We start from the raw sequence: 18471 nt of genomic DNA, 5'->3' as shown, positions 1-18471 counted from the left end.
GAAAAAAACATTGCCCTGGTTTGATGAATCCCGGTTCTTGCTATTTCACGCTGATGGGGGGACTAGGGTATGGAGAAAACCACATGAGTACATGCATCCATCATGCTGCGTGTCAACATTGCAGGCTGATGGTGGTGGTGTGATGGTGTGGGGTGTGTTTTCATGGCACACATTGGGTCCCTTGATAAAAGTGGAGCTACGTTTGAATGCCACAGGATATCTAAACATCATTGCCAAATAGGTGCATCCTTTCATGGCAGCTATGTATCCATCTGCAAATATATATTTTTTCAGCTGGATAATGCCCCCTAGTCACAAGGCTAGGATTGTCCAGGAATGGTTCCACAAACATGACAGTGAAATCCGCTTACTGCAGTGGCCTGCGCGGTCACAAGATCTCAATCCAACTGAGCATCTGTGAGATGAGATGGAACGATCTATTTGGTTTAGAGATCCACTACCAGCCAACTTGACACAACTGTGGGAAGCATTAGAGTTCAACATGGGCCAGCATCCCTGTGGAACATTTTGACACCTTGAAGAGTCCATGCCCCAACAAATTGAGGCTGTTCTGAGGGCAAAAGTAGGTGCAGCTCAATATTAGAAGGGTGTTTCTAATGTTTTGGACACTCAGTGTATATTGTGTGGGCGTGTCTTTTTTTAGCATGCCTGATAACATCAAGGCTGACATCGGTGTAGTACAGCTTCCCGTCCACGCTGTCGTAGTCCAGCGAGATGACGTTGTGCAGCTCGGGCACGGGCACATGCACGTCCGTGTGGTCATTTGTGTCCAGGGAGATGCGTCGCACGCTGACCCGGTTGGAGAAGAGCAGGTAGGTCTCGGGGGAGTCGTCACATGACCTGGCGTCCCCCTTGAGGAGGATGCCGGTGGGACAGGCACAGGAAGTACCGTTGGGGCGGGGCAGACACATGTGGCTACAGCCCCCGTTCCTTCTACCACACTTATTGAAACCTGGAGAGGGGGAGGAAGGAGCAAACCAAGTCATACTTTTGTTGCAGGTACACAAATAGGGGTAGCAGCAGAATATTTACTGGTTTCAAGACATTCCCAATACATACAGCCAACTGATTCCATTGAAAGTGAAGTGAGAGAGGGAAGACGAACAATAAATAGAGAATACAGGGGACAAATGGTGGACAGCAAATGAGTAAGTGCCACTCAATTCCAAACACACACCAACCAAACAACCTTACCAGATTTTTTACAGTCGTGTGATTTTCTAAAATGAAATGATGACAAGTAAGGTCACTCCCATATAGTTCTATGGTCACTCCCACTAAGACCAACTTTGAATGGTTGATGTACAAGGCTTTTATGGGACATGCGCAATAGCCTGGGGACGAGGTTAAACGAAGGCAAACCCCTACCCACACCTTCCTTCTTTGCTGTTCCGAGGCCAGTGTGCCATTGATACACTCACCCAGTGGCTTCTCTCTATCCACGGCCTGTATGTCCATGAGCCCGGGCAGGTTGCTGCATACAGTGATGGTGTTGGCGCCGGTGGTTTTGTCAGCCCGCTGGATGCTACGGCTCTGCCAGTCGGTCCAGTAGATGTGTGGTCCTAGTATGGTCAGACCGTACGGGTGCTGGACTGGGGATACCAGGGTTCGGCGGTTCAGCCCGTTCAGGTCTGCCGCCTCGATGCGCTACGGGAGGGTAAACCTTTGTTAATTCACTGACTCAATAGGCCGGTTTCCCAGACACAGAATAAGCCTAGTCCTGGATTTAAAAAGAAAATTCTATGAAGATTCTCCATTCTTCTTCTCCAATAGGAACACATACCTGTCATTTCAGTGGCAAAATGATTTCGCTATGGTGAGTCCTACTTTAAACATGACCCAGCTGTGTTAGAGCTGGGCTGGAACAAAAGCCTGCACACTCTGTAGCTCTCAGGATTGGTTGCATTATTTATTAAAATGTTATTTTACCAGTCAAGTCAGTTAAGTACAAATTCTTATTTACAATGATGGCCTACCCCGGCCAAACCCAAACGACACTGGGCCAATTGTGCGCTGCCCTATGGGACTCCCAATCACTACCAGTTGTGATACAGCCTGGAATCGAACCAGGGTCTGTAGTGACACCTCTAGCACTGAGATTCAGTGCCTTAGACCACTGCGCCACTCGGGAGCTTTAGATTTTCGGATAGGGCGACTGACCTCTGTGTGAGCGTCGGCCCACAGTAGTTGTGAGCCGGCACTGTCGATGGCCAGTCCGTTAGGCCAGCCTAGGTTGTTACTGATCAGAACCAAACGGTCCAAGCCATCCATCGCTGACCGCTCCAACTTAGCATGTTCGCCCCAGTCTGTCCAGTACATATACCTGGAGGAAAGAGAGAAATGAATGTCACACAGGAAGTCGTTAGAAGACCGACAAAGGAGGGCTAACTATTGCCCAATCTAAATATTCATGACGGGTAAACTTTTATTGCCCTGCAATAAAACACACAGGAACTAACTCTCTCACAGCAACTAACTAACAGTCTGCATATGATTATGCAGTAAATTGATAGTAAAAATGCAATTTTAATTGAAAAACAAGTGTAAAATCAGCACCTGGAGCTAAACACACTGCTGTGCACAGTGAACCTTAATTGACTGACAGCCAAACTCTAATTCCTTACCCCATCTCGTGGTAGAGGGCGATGGCTCGTGGGCTGTCAAGGTTCTGCCAGATCAGAACCTTCCTCATGGAGCCGTCCAGGTTGGCCACCTCGATCCGGTTCGTTCCGGTGTCAGTCCAGTAGATCTTTCGACCCACCGCATCCACCGCCAGACCATCAGTGGTTATCAGACCTGGAGAACGAGAGAAAGAGAGAGGAAGACGGAAGGAAGGAAGTAAGGAAGGAAGGAAAACAAAGAAAGAAAGAAAGAAAAAGAAAGAGGAAGTGTGGAAGAAAGGAGCGAAGGAGATAAAGTTAGGGAGAAGAGAAAGGATGAGAGGAAGTGAGAGAGAAAGGTGAGAAACGAAGGGTATGCAGAAGTATAGAAGTTGAAATAGTTCAGTGCAACAGATCATTTGTTTGACAATATAGATGAATATTCCTCTGTAATACAGCAGAAAGACAAAAAAGACACTAGCCTAGTACTATCTGTAATGTGATTCAGATATGTTTTGCTTTATGAAATAAATTTGATTGATTATTTCCCTCACCTGTAGCGATGATATCCTCCTGAGCCGTCCCATTGATGTTAGCTCTACTCACCTTCTTTAGTGTGCTGTCTGACCAGTACACTTTACCTGCAGGGGGCAGTAGACACACACAGCAAGGTTTCAAAGACATCCTGTTAGTCACTGTTTAGTGTTAGTGCGTGCAAATGGAACAGCGTGTGCACATCAGTGAAACATTAAAAAGGTATCCTTTATAGATACAACTATACTAACTATATTCACGTCACCAAATAATTAATTACAACACAGTTTTGTAATGAAGGTCTACAGTAGCCTCAACAGTACTCTCTGGGGTAGTACCATGGTGAAGCCGGAGGCCAGCTAGATTCCGTCCTTCTCTGGGTACCTTGACTTCAATACAAAATCTAGGACGCTCGTGGTTCTCACCCTCTTCCACAGACTTACACAGTAATTATGACAACTTTCGGGGAGAATGCCCACCAACCTATCTTGCAGCACGAACTGACATGTTGTGATGTCATGGCTTTAGAAGCTTCTGATAGGCTAATTGACATAATTTGAGTCAATTGCAGGTGTACCTGTGGAGGTGTACCTGTGGATTTATTTCAAGGTCTACCTTCAAACTCAGTGCCTCTCTGCTTGAAATCATGGGAAAATCAAAAAAAAATCTGCCAAGACCTCAGAAAAAAAATTGTCTGGTTCATCCTTGGGAGCAATTTCCAAACGCCCGAAGGTACCACATTCATCTGTACAAACAATAGTATGCAAGTATAAACACCATGGGATCACGCAGCCGTCATACTGCTCAGGAAGGAGACATGTTCTGTCTCCTAGAGATGAACGTACTTTGGTGCGAAAAGTGCAAATCAATCCCAGAACAACAGCAAAGGACCTTGTGAGATGCTGGAGGAAACAGGTACAAAAGTATCTATATCCAAAGTAAAACGAGTCCTATATCGACATAACCTGAAAGGCCGCTCAGCAAAGAAAAAGCCACTGCTCCAAAAACGCAATACAAAAAGCCAGACTACAGTTTGCAACTGCACATGGGGACAAAGATCGTACTTTTTGGAGAAATGTCCTCTGGTCTGATGAAACAAAAATAGAACTGTTTGGCCATAATAACCTTCGTTATGTTTGGAGCAAAAAGGGGGAGGCTTGCAAGCCGAAGAACACCATCCCAACCACGAAGCACGGGGGTGGCAGCATCATGTGCTTTGCTGCAGGAAGGACTGGTGCACTTCACAACATAGATGGCTTCATGAGGTAGGAAAATTATGTGGATATATTGAAGCAACATCTCAAGACATCTGTCAGGAAGTTAAAGCTTGGTCGCAAATGGGTCTTCCAAATGGACAATGACCCCAAGTAAACTTCCAAAGTTGTAGCAAAATGGCTTAAGGACAACAATGTCAAGGTATTGGAGTGTCCATCACAAAGCCCTGACCTCAATCCTATAGAAAATTTGAAGGCAGAACTGAAAAAGCGTGTGCAAGCAAAGAGGCCTACAAACCTGACTCAGTTACATCAGCTCTGTCAGGAGGAATGGGCCAAAATTCACCCAACTTATTGTGGTAAGCTTGTGGAAGGCTACCCGACACGTTTGACCCAAGTTAAACAATTATAGGCAATGCTGCCACATACTAATTGAGTGTATGTAAACTTCTGACCCACTGGGAATGTGATGAAAGAAATTAAAGCTGAAATAAATATTCTCTCTACTATTATTCTGACATTTCACATTCTTAAAATAAAGTGGTGATCCTGACTGACCAAAGACAGGGAATTTTTACTAGGATTAAATGTATTAAATGTATTTGGCTAAGGTGTATGTAAACTGCCGACTTCAACTGTATATATATATATATATATATATATAAAAAAATATTCACTTTCTTAGCTAATGAATGCAGCTAGCTAGTTAAGTCTACTCAAACACTCGGCTCAAACAGAGAGGGATGCTATGTTAACTTGCTGGCTATGGCTATCCAACACAGGATCTATTCCAAGTCAAGATAAGCTTTTGGTTTTATAAATGTATTGCCACCGGGGCCCGCCGGTGTAGCTGCTAAACTGCTTGCTGTACACTGCATGATTATAGCGGGTTTACTAACACGTTAGTTCTATTAGCTATGTTGACTATGACATTAGCAAATATGGTGACAACAATGTAGACTGTGTGTAGCGGTTATGCTATGAAGGTTTGACTTGATTTTTTCCCCCGCCTGGTCACAAACAGCTAATGGGTTGTGCAATGAAGTCCACAAGCGAAGGGAAAAGGAGAGAGGTTCACAGCGTATATGCGAGAAAGAATTATACAACGGGCAAAGTGATCATGCTGTTTGTCTGTGGCTGCTATGAAAGTGAACTGTGTGTGCGGGTGATCAGAGGTGTGTTAATTCCACCGATTCTGTTGAAAAACGTTTCTTAAATGGAAGCAAACGCTACAAAATGGGGATCAACATATCTGAATTTGTCCAATAGAAACTCTCGTTTGCAACTGCTGGACTAATGATTACACCCTAGATCAGCTAAATGTAGGGAAAATTGTGTAGTGTGTAGAAAGTGTGCAAGGCTGTATTGAATGCGTCATTCACTGTCTGTCACCTTGATTACTAAAACATTTCTCTCGACCTGTGCACGTACGTGGTAAACTTTAATTCGTAGGATAGGATGTAGCAACTTCATGATGGTTATTTGGAAAATTTAGGTATCATGTAGTAGCCTTAACATATTGATGTTACATTGAGCTGGGTGAATGAAATATGAATGACAGTCATCCAATAAGCTGTAATAGAAATAAGTTTATGCTCAAAATTGTGCTTCCTCATCTTAAATGGCACCGACCACCACACCACATTCAGATAAAAAAAATTCTCAAAGCACACGTCTGGTCCAAAAGATTAATATTTCTTTTTACTGCAAAACCTACACTACCGTTCAAAAGTTTGGGACACTTGGAAATGTCCTTCTTTTAAAAAAAAACATTAAAAAAAACAACATTAAACATAACATCCAGGTGACACTACTACGTCATCAGAGCGCGCCGTATGTTTGTTGTTGTTGAACGCTGTCGAACGCCGAAACCTGAACTAAAGACCTCGGTTTAAAAGCTGACTGTTTTTATATACTTTTATTTTATTTTGAATCCTGCGGCTTTGTTGGGCTAAATTGCTGTGAGTGCTGCTTTCTGTCCAGGGATTCCGCCTAGCTCGGTGGTCTCAAATGGAGGCCGCTATTGAACGTTTCCAGCGTTGCAGGAGCTGTGTTTACTTTGCTTTGTTCCGGGACAATGTGGACCGCGCTGAATTTCAATGTAGCAACTGCTTGCTCGCGGAGGACTACAGGAGCGAAGTATCTACTCTTAGTAAGCAAGTAACAAACCTACATAAGTTACTGGGGAACCCACGCCCACCTACTTTTTATTTTTCTTCCACCCCAGTAGCCGGATGCTGCTCTGGTCTGGTGGAAGTTTCTTTGCTATGTCGGCTCTCCATAGCCGACTGGCTGGTGCTAGGCAGGATTCCATCCCCGAAGGGGTCTCCCCCTTTCCTGGAGAACGGAGCTGTTCTCGGCCCAACCAACCAGCCATGGAGGTATGTCACTCGCCATGGAGGTACGTCACTGGCCGTGGAAGTCGAAGAAGGCATCCTCTGGCAACGGGGGTCTCCATGGAGATGTTGAGCAAGGAACTGACACAGACCAGAAACAGCTTCGCCGCCCTGGATCTGGAGGCACCTGCGTCTTCATCCTCGGTTCGATCTCCGTCTTCGGTGGCTTCTACCTCGGGTTCAGATCCTCGGAGCTCCCAGCCTCACCAGACCGTGAGGCTGCCTGAGAGACGGGCCCATTCAACATCACCAGCTGTCATCAGCTCTATGGTGAGAAACATCTCGGTCCCCAAGGCAAAAACCCTGTGCTACCCAGGAGCACGAGCACAGGACATAACAAGGCTGCTTCCGACTATTCTACCACAGATGCTGGGAGCTGACACTGTCATAGTCCATGTGGGATCAAACGACATCAGGAGGGCTAGCTCGGAACATTTGAAAATTGATTTAAAAGAACTGATTTTAGCATTAAAAGACTCCAAAAAACGGCCAATAATTTCATGTCCAGTACCATCGTTGGGGGTGAAAGATTCAGCAGACGCTGGCATTACATATCTGGCTAGCTAAAGTCACATTTATTGATAACTTTGCTACCTTCTGGAAACAGAAGATACTCTACAGGAATGATCCAAGACCAGCTCAGTTAATCCCTACCATTGTGACAATGAGTCGTCATAATGCTGCATCAAATGTACATGATCTTAGGGGCATTGGCAAACACAATGTAAGTCATTTAATTTATATACCCCTAATTGCACCGAATACATCTGTTTATCCTACAGCTATTGTAAGCAGTAATCATGAGCCTATAAACCAGTTACACGGTAAGCACTGAGGCAGTGTGCAATAGTAGGAAGACTCCTTTATGCAGCTCACCCTGCACTATCAGCTCCAATGTAAATAACATGAGTAAGTCTACCTCTGATAAGCTTCTCAGTAAAGCATTTAAAAAAAAACTAAATAGCCCATATTAACATAAGAACTTAAGAAACAAGGTCCATGAAGTCAATAACTTGCTTGTAACAGATAACATTCATATTCTGACTATCTCTGAAACTCACTTAGATAATACTCGCATCCGTTACAAGACCATGGTGCTTGCCTACGGAGCTGTGAGGGGAACGGCACCTCCGTACCTTCAGGCTCTGATCAGGCCCTACACCCAAACAAGGGCACTGCGTTCATCCACCTCTGGCCTGCTCGCCTCCCTACCTCTGAGGAAGTACAGTTCCCGCTCAGCCCAGTCAAAACTGTTCGCTGCTCTGGCACCCCAATGGTGGAACAAACTCCCTCACGACGCCAGGTCAGCGGAGTCAATCACCACCTTCCGGAGACACCTGAAACCCCACCTCTTTAAGGAATACCTAGGATAGGATAAAGTAATCCTTCTAACCCCCCCCCCCCCTTAAAAGAGTTAGATGCACTATTGTAAAGTGGTTGTTCCACTGGATATCATAAGGTGAATGCACCAATTTGTAAGTCGCTCTGGATAAGAGCGTCTGCTAAATGACTTAAATGTAAATGTAAATGTAATACCTTTGGCGATACAGTGGTAGCAATACATGGTTATAACGTCTACCGAAAAGACTGAAATGCCAACGGAGGCAGTGTTGCGGTCTATATTCAGAACCACATTCCTGTAAATCTTGGAGACAATCTAATGTTAAATACTGTTGAAGTAATATGGCTCCAGGTTAATCTGCCTTACATAAAGCCCATTATTGTGGGAAGCTGCTATAGACCACCAACAGTCCGAATCTGGATAATATATGTGAAATGCTTGATAATGTATGTGATATCAACAGAGAAAAGTATATTTTCTGGGTGATTTAAATATTGACTGGCTATCATCAAGCTACCCACTCAGGTAAAAACGTCAAACTGTAACCTGGATCAGGTTGTCAGTTAACCTACCAGGGTAGTTAAAAACAGCACAGGAATTGCACTTCACGCATTTATGAAAATATTTTTTTCCAGTTACTAATAAGCACACACCTAATAAGAAAATGACTGTAAAAACTGTTAAATCCCCTTGGATTGATGAGTAATTGAAAAATTGTATGGTTGAAAGGGATGAGGCAAAAGGTATGGCAATTAAGTCTGGCAGCCCAACTGATTGGCAAACGTACAAATTAAGAAATCATGTGACTAAACTAAATAAAAATAAACTACACTATGAAATAAATAAACAAAGAATGATAGTAAAAAGCTTTGGAGCTCCTTAAATGACATTTTGGGGAAAAAAGCCAACTCGGCTCCTTCATTCATTGAATCAAATGGCTCATTCATCACAAAGCCCACTGAGATTGCAAACTACTTTAATGACTTTTTCATTGGCAAGATAAGCAAACTTAAGGATGACATGCCAGCAACACTAGACATCTAAGTATATCAGACCAAATTATGAAAATCACGAATTGTACTTTTGAATTCAGTAAAGTCAGTGTGGAAGAGGTGAAAAAAGTATTGTTGTCTATCAACAATGACAAACCACCGGGGTCTGACAATCTGGATGGAAAATGACTGAGGATAATAGCAGACAACATTGCCACTCCTATTTGCCACATATTCAATTTAAGCCTACTAGAAAGTGTGTGCTACCCACTACCCAAGAATAGTAAAGCCCCTTTTACTGGCTCAAATAGCTGACCAATCAACCTGTTACCAACCCTTAGTAAAAATTTACAGTAAACAAATTGACAACAGAATTTCGGCATGCTTACAGGGAAGGACACTCAAAAAGCACTTACACAAATTAATGATGATTGGCTGAGAGAAATGAATTATAAAATGATTGTGGGGGCTGTCTTGTTAGACTTCAGTACAGCTTCTGACATTATTGATCATAGTCTGCTGCTGGAAAAACTGTGCTAACGTAATTGCAAAAGGGTTTTCTGATGATCAATTAGAATTTTAAAATGATAAACTTGGATTAGCTAACACAACCTGCCATTCGAACACAGAAGTGATGGTTGCTGATAGTGGGCCTCTGTACACCTATGTAGATATTCCATAAAAAATCTGCCGTTTCCAGCTACAAAAGTCATTTACAACATTAACAATGTCTACACTGTATTTCTGATCAATTGGATGTTATTTTAATGGACATAAAATGTGCTTTTCCTTCAAAAACAAGGAGATTTCTAAGTGACCCCAAACTTTTGAACAGTAGTGTAAGTGCGGACCTTCCTCATTTTCCTGTTCATACCACACTGAGATCACAGAAAAGCTGAAACACACGCACAGATGCACACACATACCCTCTTTGGGGTCCACCCCGATGGCGATGGTGTTTTTCATGGATCCGTTGACAGCCAGCACCACGTCAGAAAAGTAGGGGATGTCCAGAGAGACCATCCTGATATCAGTACGCCGTGCAAAGATCAGGAAACTACTCATCCCTACAACCAAGAGACACAACACTATCAGTATGGAGAGTACAGGACATGGCATAAAACCACCTTATATTTAGGATTATGATGAGGTTATACAGTTGAACTAAGTGTATGAGGCATTGGTAAGTGATATTCTTTAAGAATCAATGGGCTGCAACTACTGTATCACAGCTTGGGCCTTAACGGTGAAGGTAGTAAATGAATAGATGTCAGCAGCAACGTTTTCAAGATCGAGCACATATAGTACAAAGCAAAGAGTGTGATGCTAATGCAAAACACATTATCATCCCACTTTTAGATTTTTACTGAAAGTGCTCCATCTTGAAAACTTGACTGTTGACATGCACAGTTGTTGGGACCATACCAACAGCGTGCTAATGAACAAAATACTAAACTATGTTTTTTCTCTCTCTCCTTTAAACCAACGACGAGACAATATTTTGTTATATCAACGAACCATTGTCATCAATCTACTTGCAGTATCTTGGAAGACGTAGTTTATTTACACACATCAATATCTCTGTAGTTAATTGTGTTAAGGTGATGAGATATATGGTGTATTGTTTTTTTTTTTTTTAAACCTTTATTTTACCAGGTAGTCATACTGAGACCAAGGTCTCTTTTACAGAAGAGCTCTGAATTTCAGAAAATACAAAATGCAAGCAGAAACACAACAAGGTCATTCATCAGTAATAAGGTCCTCAAGCAGGTGTCTAAATTGCAGAGGCACCAAAACATCCAATGTACCATGGGTTGTTGTACAATGGGTGCTGGTAGTATAATAATATGATATTGTTGCTATGTTACCGTGTGCGCAGGTCTTTCCGTCCAGCTGAAGGTTGATGCCAGTAGGACAGGTACAGCTGGAGCCTTTAGGGGGTGGGGCCAACAGACACAGGTGACTGCAGCCTCCATTATCCACCGCACAGGGGGTCCGCACTAGAGAGTGAGGGACAGAGGTGGGAGAGAGCGCAATATACAATTTGGTATATGTTGCCCACTCACAAACATATATTTCTCACTCATTTAACAGTTTAAAAATGATCTCAAACACAATTTAACCGGGCGCTCTAGACTAGAGCCTCCATGGGGTATGTGCAGCAGGCTTAACATTTGACATCCCTACTCTGATCAGTGCCGCTTCAGCCTGGTATGAGCCCCAGGTGCTTTTTGCCCTCTGAACCCCATATATAGGATCAGTTTACCTGGCCCCTAATGACAGGGAGGGTCACTGGACCTGGTGTTGCGGTCTAGTATCTTGTCACAAAATACTCAGAGGGCCAACAGTACACGCACTAACGGACACACACACACACGCACACACACACACACACACACACACACACACACACACACACACACACACACACACACACACACACACACACACACACACACACACACACACACACACCGGTGGTGCGGTAGCGGTGGAACATGTGAATATCCATGAGGTTCTCCAGGTTCTCGGCGAGTGTCTGTCGTCCCAGGCCAGTCATTTTGTTGGCACTCTGGATGCTCTTGGACTGCCAGTCTGTCCAATAGAGCTTCTCCTCATGCAGAGTCAGCCCAAAGGGGTGGGGCAACTGACTGCCAATCAACACCTGGACACCAATGGAGGGGAGAGGGACAGGGAATAAAAATATTAGCCAGTATTCTGATTTACAGAGTAAAAAGTCTCACTTGATTAAATACCCATCCAACAAATAAAAATATGTTGAAAATAAGCTACAACTTTTAAAGACTATACCTTCAAGACCACCTCACCTGTCTGTCTGAGCCGTCAAAGTTGCCAAACTCGATGGTCTTCATCCCGGCGTCGGCCCAGTACAGGCGCTGTGTTTGGTAGTCAATTGCCAGTCCGTTAGGCCACGTCAGGTTGGAAGAGATGATGACGATACGGCTGGATGCGTCCATCCCTGCCTGCTCTATCTTAGGACTCACACCCCAGTCTGTCCAGTACATGTATCTATGGTACTCAGGGAAAATCATGCATCAGTAAACTGTACATGATTGTGGTATGCAAAAGTAATCTGTATACTGTATGTTCAGATTAGGTGTCTGTGGTAAACAACAAAATTCATGCAGCGCTAACTTTTTGGGAGGACTCTACCTGATATTTCCTTCAGTAGTATTTTCCCTACTTATTGGACTGCTGGGAAAAAAGTGTGTTTACATGCTACTCTGTAAACTATTGTCAGTGGTGTCATTGGACATCTGACGCCTGCTATTAACCCTTGACCTCTGACTCACCCTCCAATTGGGTCAACCACGATGTCCCTGGGTCGGTCCAGATTCTCCCAGATCAGGACGGTGCGCATGCTCCCGTCTGCATTAGATACCTCGATACGATCTGTACCTGATCTCACACGCACACACACACACACACACACACACACACACACACACACACACACACACACACACACACACACACACACACACACACACACACACACACACACACACCCAATTAATTCTTGTTTGTACAACAAATTACTTAATAAAGACTAGTCAATAAAGACTTCCTGGTAGTCTATAGCTGACATGATACACAGTGGTACAACTACCCTATAGTCATTTAAATCTAGAACACCGTTCCTTACCTGCATCGGTCCAGTAGAGTTTGTTGGTCACCCAGTCAATAGCCAGACCGGCTGGACTTTCCAGACTGGTGTCCACCACCACCTTGACACACACAATAACAATTAATTTCAATACAGTACAGTCACTTCAATGAAATACTCCCCCATAGCAACAAAGTCAAACTTGGTTAGAAGTAAAGTGCAAGGGACTTTTCTCAATACTCTGATCTCATCAGCTAAAATTATTCCCCCAAACAATTGTATATCATCAAGGATTAGACAAAACATCCACCACTATAACACTAAACTGTTTTGTTCTCTATTACTAGCTATTTTACTTGTGATGATCTTGATGGGTGGTTGTCTCACTTACTTTAATTGACCTTCCATTGTACAGCAAGTGGGTCTGGTAAATGACGAACTTAGAAAGATAATAATATGGGGCAGAACTGACCTCCTGCCTTGAGCCGTCCCACTGGGCCCGGTTGATGGAGTCGGTGGTGACGTCAGTCCAATAGATGAAGCCCTCCTCGGCGTGCCAGTCCAGTGCCACGGCGTTGCGTACGTTGGCCAGCGGGATGACGTCATCCGACATGTCCTCGGTGTCGAAGCTGATTCGTCGGATGTCCGTCCTTCGGGCAAAAAGCAGGAACTTGTCAAGACCTGATCAAAGACCAAAGGTCTTCTGTCAGTGCTCTAGGTTTAACAACGGGGTCATCACAACACACACAACAACATACACCAATGGCTCTGTTCGAATTGTCCACACTAGCGTACCCCTTAGAATTAAGCAATGTATTTGGCTTTCTAGTGAGGGCAATTTCCGCCACCTTTCAACCTCATATTCATTACCTCCAGCACCAAACCGGTGTCTACATATGTGAAAACAATTAGTTATGAAGCAAGACAAGAAGAAAGGTGCTAAAAATGCTCCTCTGTGACTTAGGTAGGATTAAAAGTAAGAAAAACGTGATTTTTAAAACCTGGAACGAGTTTCCAGCCAGAGGGAGGGTATGTCCTTGCTCTCCACGTCAAATCTCATAGTGTTTTAAAAATCACGGAATTAAAAAATATATATAAAACGACATAAATATGCCGTTTTCACATATGTAGACACTGCTATTGTGCTGAAGATAATGAAAAAGAGGTTTAAAGTGGTTGCTCTTCAACATCAGCTAACTGGACTGAAAATGTACTTCGCAAACATTTTATACTTGGAATAAAGTAATGACTAAATGAACTCAAAAAGATTTACAACTCTAAATCATCACATAAAAACATCAACAAATATTCTAGTGTTCTACCTAAAGTGTGTTCTTGTAGGCCAGTAAGTATACTCACTCAGGGCACAGTTATGCTGGTCCACTTTCTTGAAGCCCGTGGGGCAGTCGCAGGTATAGGTCTTGTTGCCAGGGAGACAGAGGTGGCTGCAGCCCCCGTTGTTGGTCCCACATCGGTTACGCCCACCTGGAGAAGAGAGGGGGGGAGAGGTTAGAAGCACTGAGTGAGTGATTGACTGACTGAGTGAGTGTGCAAGTGTGTTACTGACGAACAGAGTTTATCTGTAGATGGTGTGTGTGTGTGTGTGTGTGTGTGTGTGTGTGTGTGTGTGTGTGTGTGTGTGTGTGTGTGTGTGTGTGTGTGTGTGTGTGTGTGTGTGTGTGTGTGTGTGTGTGTGTGTCCGTGCGTGTCTGACTGACCTGCGGGTTGTCTCTGCGGGTGCAGTGTGTGTATATCCATGGGGAAATGTAGCTTGTTTCTGATGATCTCCTGGTTCTTGCCCGTGAACTTGTTGGCACTGTTGATGCTCTTGGTGTGCCAGTCTGTCCAGTATAGGCTATCCTCAAATACTGTTATGGCAAATGGATGGGGCAAGCCTGGATGGAGAAAGAGTAAGACAGAGAGAGAGAGAGAGAGAGAAAGACAGAGAGAGAGAGAGAGAGATAGCGAGACAAAGATATGTGTTGAAAGACGCGTAATGTTGTCTTTATTTCTGAAACACAAGAACAACATTGGAACCTTCTCGTTGACCCTTTAAAGGAATTAGACTAGGTGGCATAGAAGGGGGGGGTTATATGATTTCAACCGATAAGCACCCATTGGAGCAGGAACTAAAACAACACACAGCCACACACAAATCACTAAACAGTTCCTCCGCAAACTAAGACAAAACACCAAATAAAACCAATCTGGAGTAAAGGAACACTTATCTTCAAAGCAAAATAGCACAAAGTTGGACAAGATCTGATTCCTCACACCATCAAATGAGGATGAGTTAAGCCTGTGGTCTTTTCCCCCTCTATTGAAAAAGTTCCCCCGAACAGAGCAGTGGTTCTGGCAGATGTCACAGTGTCCCTTATTGTATCCAGGCTTAATCAGAGCTGGTTGGAGTTAGCCTTTCTTTTTAGCCACTCGCTAATGACATAAGATTTGGCAGTTAAGTGCTAGCTCTATAGATTTCTTCTGAAAAGAAGTCCCTGTTTGACTACTTGAAGCAAGGAGGGAGGGATTGATCAAAGAAAGGAAGGGAACAATGATTTGGTCATTTAAATAAGGCCACAGTCTTTGGTGGAGAGCATGTTTGCCTTACTAAGTTTGCCTTACTCACCGCTTTAGCACACTCTGCCAATCCTGATGTCCTTGCCGTGTCCGAATCCTGGCTTAGGAAGGCCACCAAAAATTCTGAGATTTCCATACCCAACTATAACACTTTCCGTCAAGATAGAACTGCCAAAGGGGGAGGAGTTGCAATCTACTGCAGAGATAGCCTGCAAAGTTCTGTCATACTTTCCAGGTCTATGCCCAAACAGTTCGAACTTCTAATTTTAAAAATTAATCTCTCCAGAAATAAGTCTCTCACTGTTGCCGCCTGCTACCGACCCCCCTCAGCTCCCAGCTGTGCCCTGGACACCATCTGTGAATTGATCGCTCCCCATCTAGCTTCAGAGTTTGTTCTGTTAGGTGACCTAAACTGGGATATGCTTAACACCCCGGCAGTCCTACAATCCAAGCTTGATGCCCTCAATCTCACACAAATCATCAAGGAACCCACCAGGTACAACCCTAAATCCGTAAACATGGGCACCCTAATAGACATTATCCTGACCAACCTGCCCTCCAAATACACCTCTGCTGTCTTCAATCAAGATCTCAGCAATCACTGCCTCATTGCCTGTATCCGCCACGGGTCCGCGGTCAAACGACCACCCCTCATCACTGTCAAACGCTCCCTAAAACACTTCTGCGAGCAGGCCTTTCTAATCGACCTGGCCCGGGTACCCTGGAAGGATATTGACCTCATCCCGTCAGTTGAGGATGCCTGGTCATTCTTTAAATGTTACTTCCTCACCATATTAGACAAGCATGCTCCGTTCAAAAAATGCAGAACCAAGAACAGATATAGCCCTTGGTTCACTCCAGACCTGACTGCCCTCGACCAGCACAAAAACATCCTGTGGCGAACTGCAATAGCATCGAAGAGCCCCCGCGATATGCAACTGTTCAGGGAAGTCAGGAACCAATACACGCAGTCAGTCAGGAAAGCAAAGGCCAGCTTTTTCAAGCAGAAATTCGCATCCTGTAGCTCTAACTCCAAAAAGTTCTGGGATACTGTAAAGTCCATGGAGAACAAGAGCACCTCCTCCCAGCTGCCCACTGCACTGAGGCTAGGTAACACGGTCACCACCGATAAATCCGTGATAATCGAAGACTTCAACAAGCATTTCTCAATGGCTGGCCATGCCTTCCTCCTGGCGACTCCAACCTTGGCCAACAGCCCCGCCCCCCCCGCTGCTACTCGCCCAAGCCTCCCCAGCTTCTCCTTTACCCAAATCCAGATAGCAGATGTTCTGAAAGAGCTGGAAAACCTGGACCCATACAAATCAGCTGGGCTTGACAATCTGGACCCCCTATTTCTGAAACTGTCCGCCGCCATTGTCGCACCCCCTATTACCAGCCTGTTCAACCTCTCCTTCGTATCATCTGAGATCCCCAAGGATTGGAAAGCTGCCGCGGTCATCCCCCTCTTCAAAGGGGGAGACACCCTGGACCCAAACTGTTACAGACCTATATCCATCCTGCCCTGCCTATCTAAGGTCTTCGAAAGCCAAGTCAACAAACAGATCACTGACCATCTCGAATCCCACCGTACCTTCTCCGCTGTGCAATCCGGTTTCCGAGCCGGTCACGGGTGCACCTCAGCCACGCTCAAGGTACTAAACGACATCATAACCGCCATCGATAAAAGACATTACTGTGCAGCCGTCTTCATCGACCTGGCCAAGGCTTTCGACTCTGTCAATCACCATATTCTTATCGGCAGACTCAGTAGCCTCGGTTTTTCTAATGACTGCCTTGCCTGGTTCACCAACTACTTTGCAGACAGAGTTCAGTGTGTCAAATCGGAGGGCATGTTGTCCGGTCCTCTGGCAGTCTCTATGGGGGTACCACAGGGTTCAATTCTCGGGCCGACTCTTTTCTCTGTATACATCAATGATGTTGCTCTTGCTGCGGGCGATTCCCTGATCCACCTCTACGCAGACGACACCATTCTATATACTTCCGGCCCTTCCTTGGACACTGTGCTATCTAACCTCCAAACGAGCTTCAATGCCATACAACACTCCTTCCGTGGCCTCCAACTGCTCTTAAACGCTAGTAAAACCAAATGCATGCTTTTCAACCGTTCGCTGCCTGCACCCGCACGCCCGACTAGCATCACCACCCTGGACGGTTCCGACCTAGAATATGTGGACATCTATAAGTACCTAGGTGTCTGGCTAGACTGCAAACTCTCCTTCCAGACTCATATCAAACATCTCCAATCCAAAATCAAATCAAGAATCGGCTTTCTATTCCGCAACAAAGCCTCCTTCACTCACGCCGCCAAACTTACCCTAGTAAAACTGACTATCCTACCGATCCTCGACTTCGGCGATGTCATCTACAAAATAGCTTCCAACACTCTACTCAGCAAACTGGATGCAGTTTATCACAGTGCCATTCGTTTTGTTACTAAAGCACCTTATACGACCCACCACTGCGACCTGTATGCCCTAGTCGGCTGGCCCTCGCTACATGTTCGTCGTCAGACCCACTGGCTCCAGGTCATCTACAAGGCTATGCTAGGTAAAGTGCCACCTTATCTCAGTTCACTGGTCACGATGGCTACACCCACCCGCAGCACGCGCTCCAGCAGGTGTATCTCACTGATCATCCCTAAAGCTAAAACCTCATTTGGACGCCTTTCCTTCCAGTTCTCTGCTGCCTGCGACTGGAACGAATTGCAAAAATCTCTGAAGTTGGAGACTTTTATCTCCCTCAACAACTTTAAAAATCTGCTATCCGAGCAGCTAACCGATCGCTGCAGCTGTACATAGTCCATCTGTAAACTACCCACCCAATTTACCTACCTCACCCCCCATACTGCTTTTATTTATTTACTTTTCTGCTCTTTTGCACACCAGTATCTCTTCTTGCACATGATCATCTGGTGATTTATCACTCCAGTGTTAATCTGCTAAATTGTAATTATTCGATTTATTGCCTACCTCATGCCTTTTGCACACATTGTATATAGATTCTCTTTTTTTCTACCATGTTATTGACTTGTTTATTGTTTACTCCATGTGTAACTCTGTGTTGTCTGTTCACACTGCTATGCTTTATCTTGGCCAGGTCGCAGTTGCAAATGAGAACTTGTTCTCAACTAGCCTACCTGGTTAAAT

At 44.6% G+C, this 18471-nt stretch overlaps 1 protein-coding gene across 4 annotated transcripts in view; it reads right to left on the bottom strand.

The window, feature by feature from the left end:
• The window catches only part of LOC139563319 (low-density lipoprotein receptor-related protein 4-like), a 205161-nt gene that overhangs the window by 17477 nt on the left and 169213 nt on the right, over positions 1-18471 (bottom strand). For all 4 annotated transcript variants that reach the window (XM_071381926.1, XM_071381927.1, XM_071381928.1 and 1 more), the window contains 14 exons: positions 14446-14622; positions 14087-14212; positions 13200-13408; positions 12767-12848; positions 12414-12519; positions 11928-12129; positions 11575-11764; positions 10968-11099; positions 10026-10166; positions 3176-3262; positions 2646-2817; positions 2182-2344; positions 1443-1668; positions 670-973 (listed from right to left, as the gene is read on the bottom strand). In XM_071381926.1, coding sequence (XP_071238027.1) covers positions 670-973; positions 1443-1668; positions 2182-2344; positions 2646-2817; positions 3176-3262; positions 10026-10166; positions 10968-11099; positions 11575-11764; positions 11928-12129; positions 12414-12519; positions 12767-12848; positions 13200-13408; positions 14087-14212; positions 14446-14622 — 2317 coding nt within the window. The remainder of the gene's footprint in view (positions 1-669; positions 974-1442; positions 1669-2181; positions 2345-2645; positions 2818-3175; positions 3263-10025; positions 10167-10967; positions 11100-11574; positions 11765-11927; positions 12130-12413; positions 12520-12766; positions 12849-13199; positions 13409-14086; positions 14213-14445; positions 14623-18471) is intronic.

The sequence above is a fragment of the Salvelinus alpinus genome, chromosome 33, assembly GCF_045679555.1.
Source record: "Salvelinus alpinus chromosome 33, SLU_Salpinus.1, whole genome shotgun sequence".
In the NCBI taxonomy this organism is placed as follows: domain Eukaryota; kingdom Metazoa; phylum Chordata; class Actinopteri; order Salmoniformes; family Salmonidae; genus Salvelinus; species Salvelinus alpinus.
Note: the sequence above shows the minus strand (reverse complement) of the source record. Positions and strands in the feature narration are given on the sequence as shown.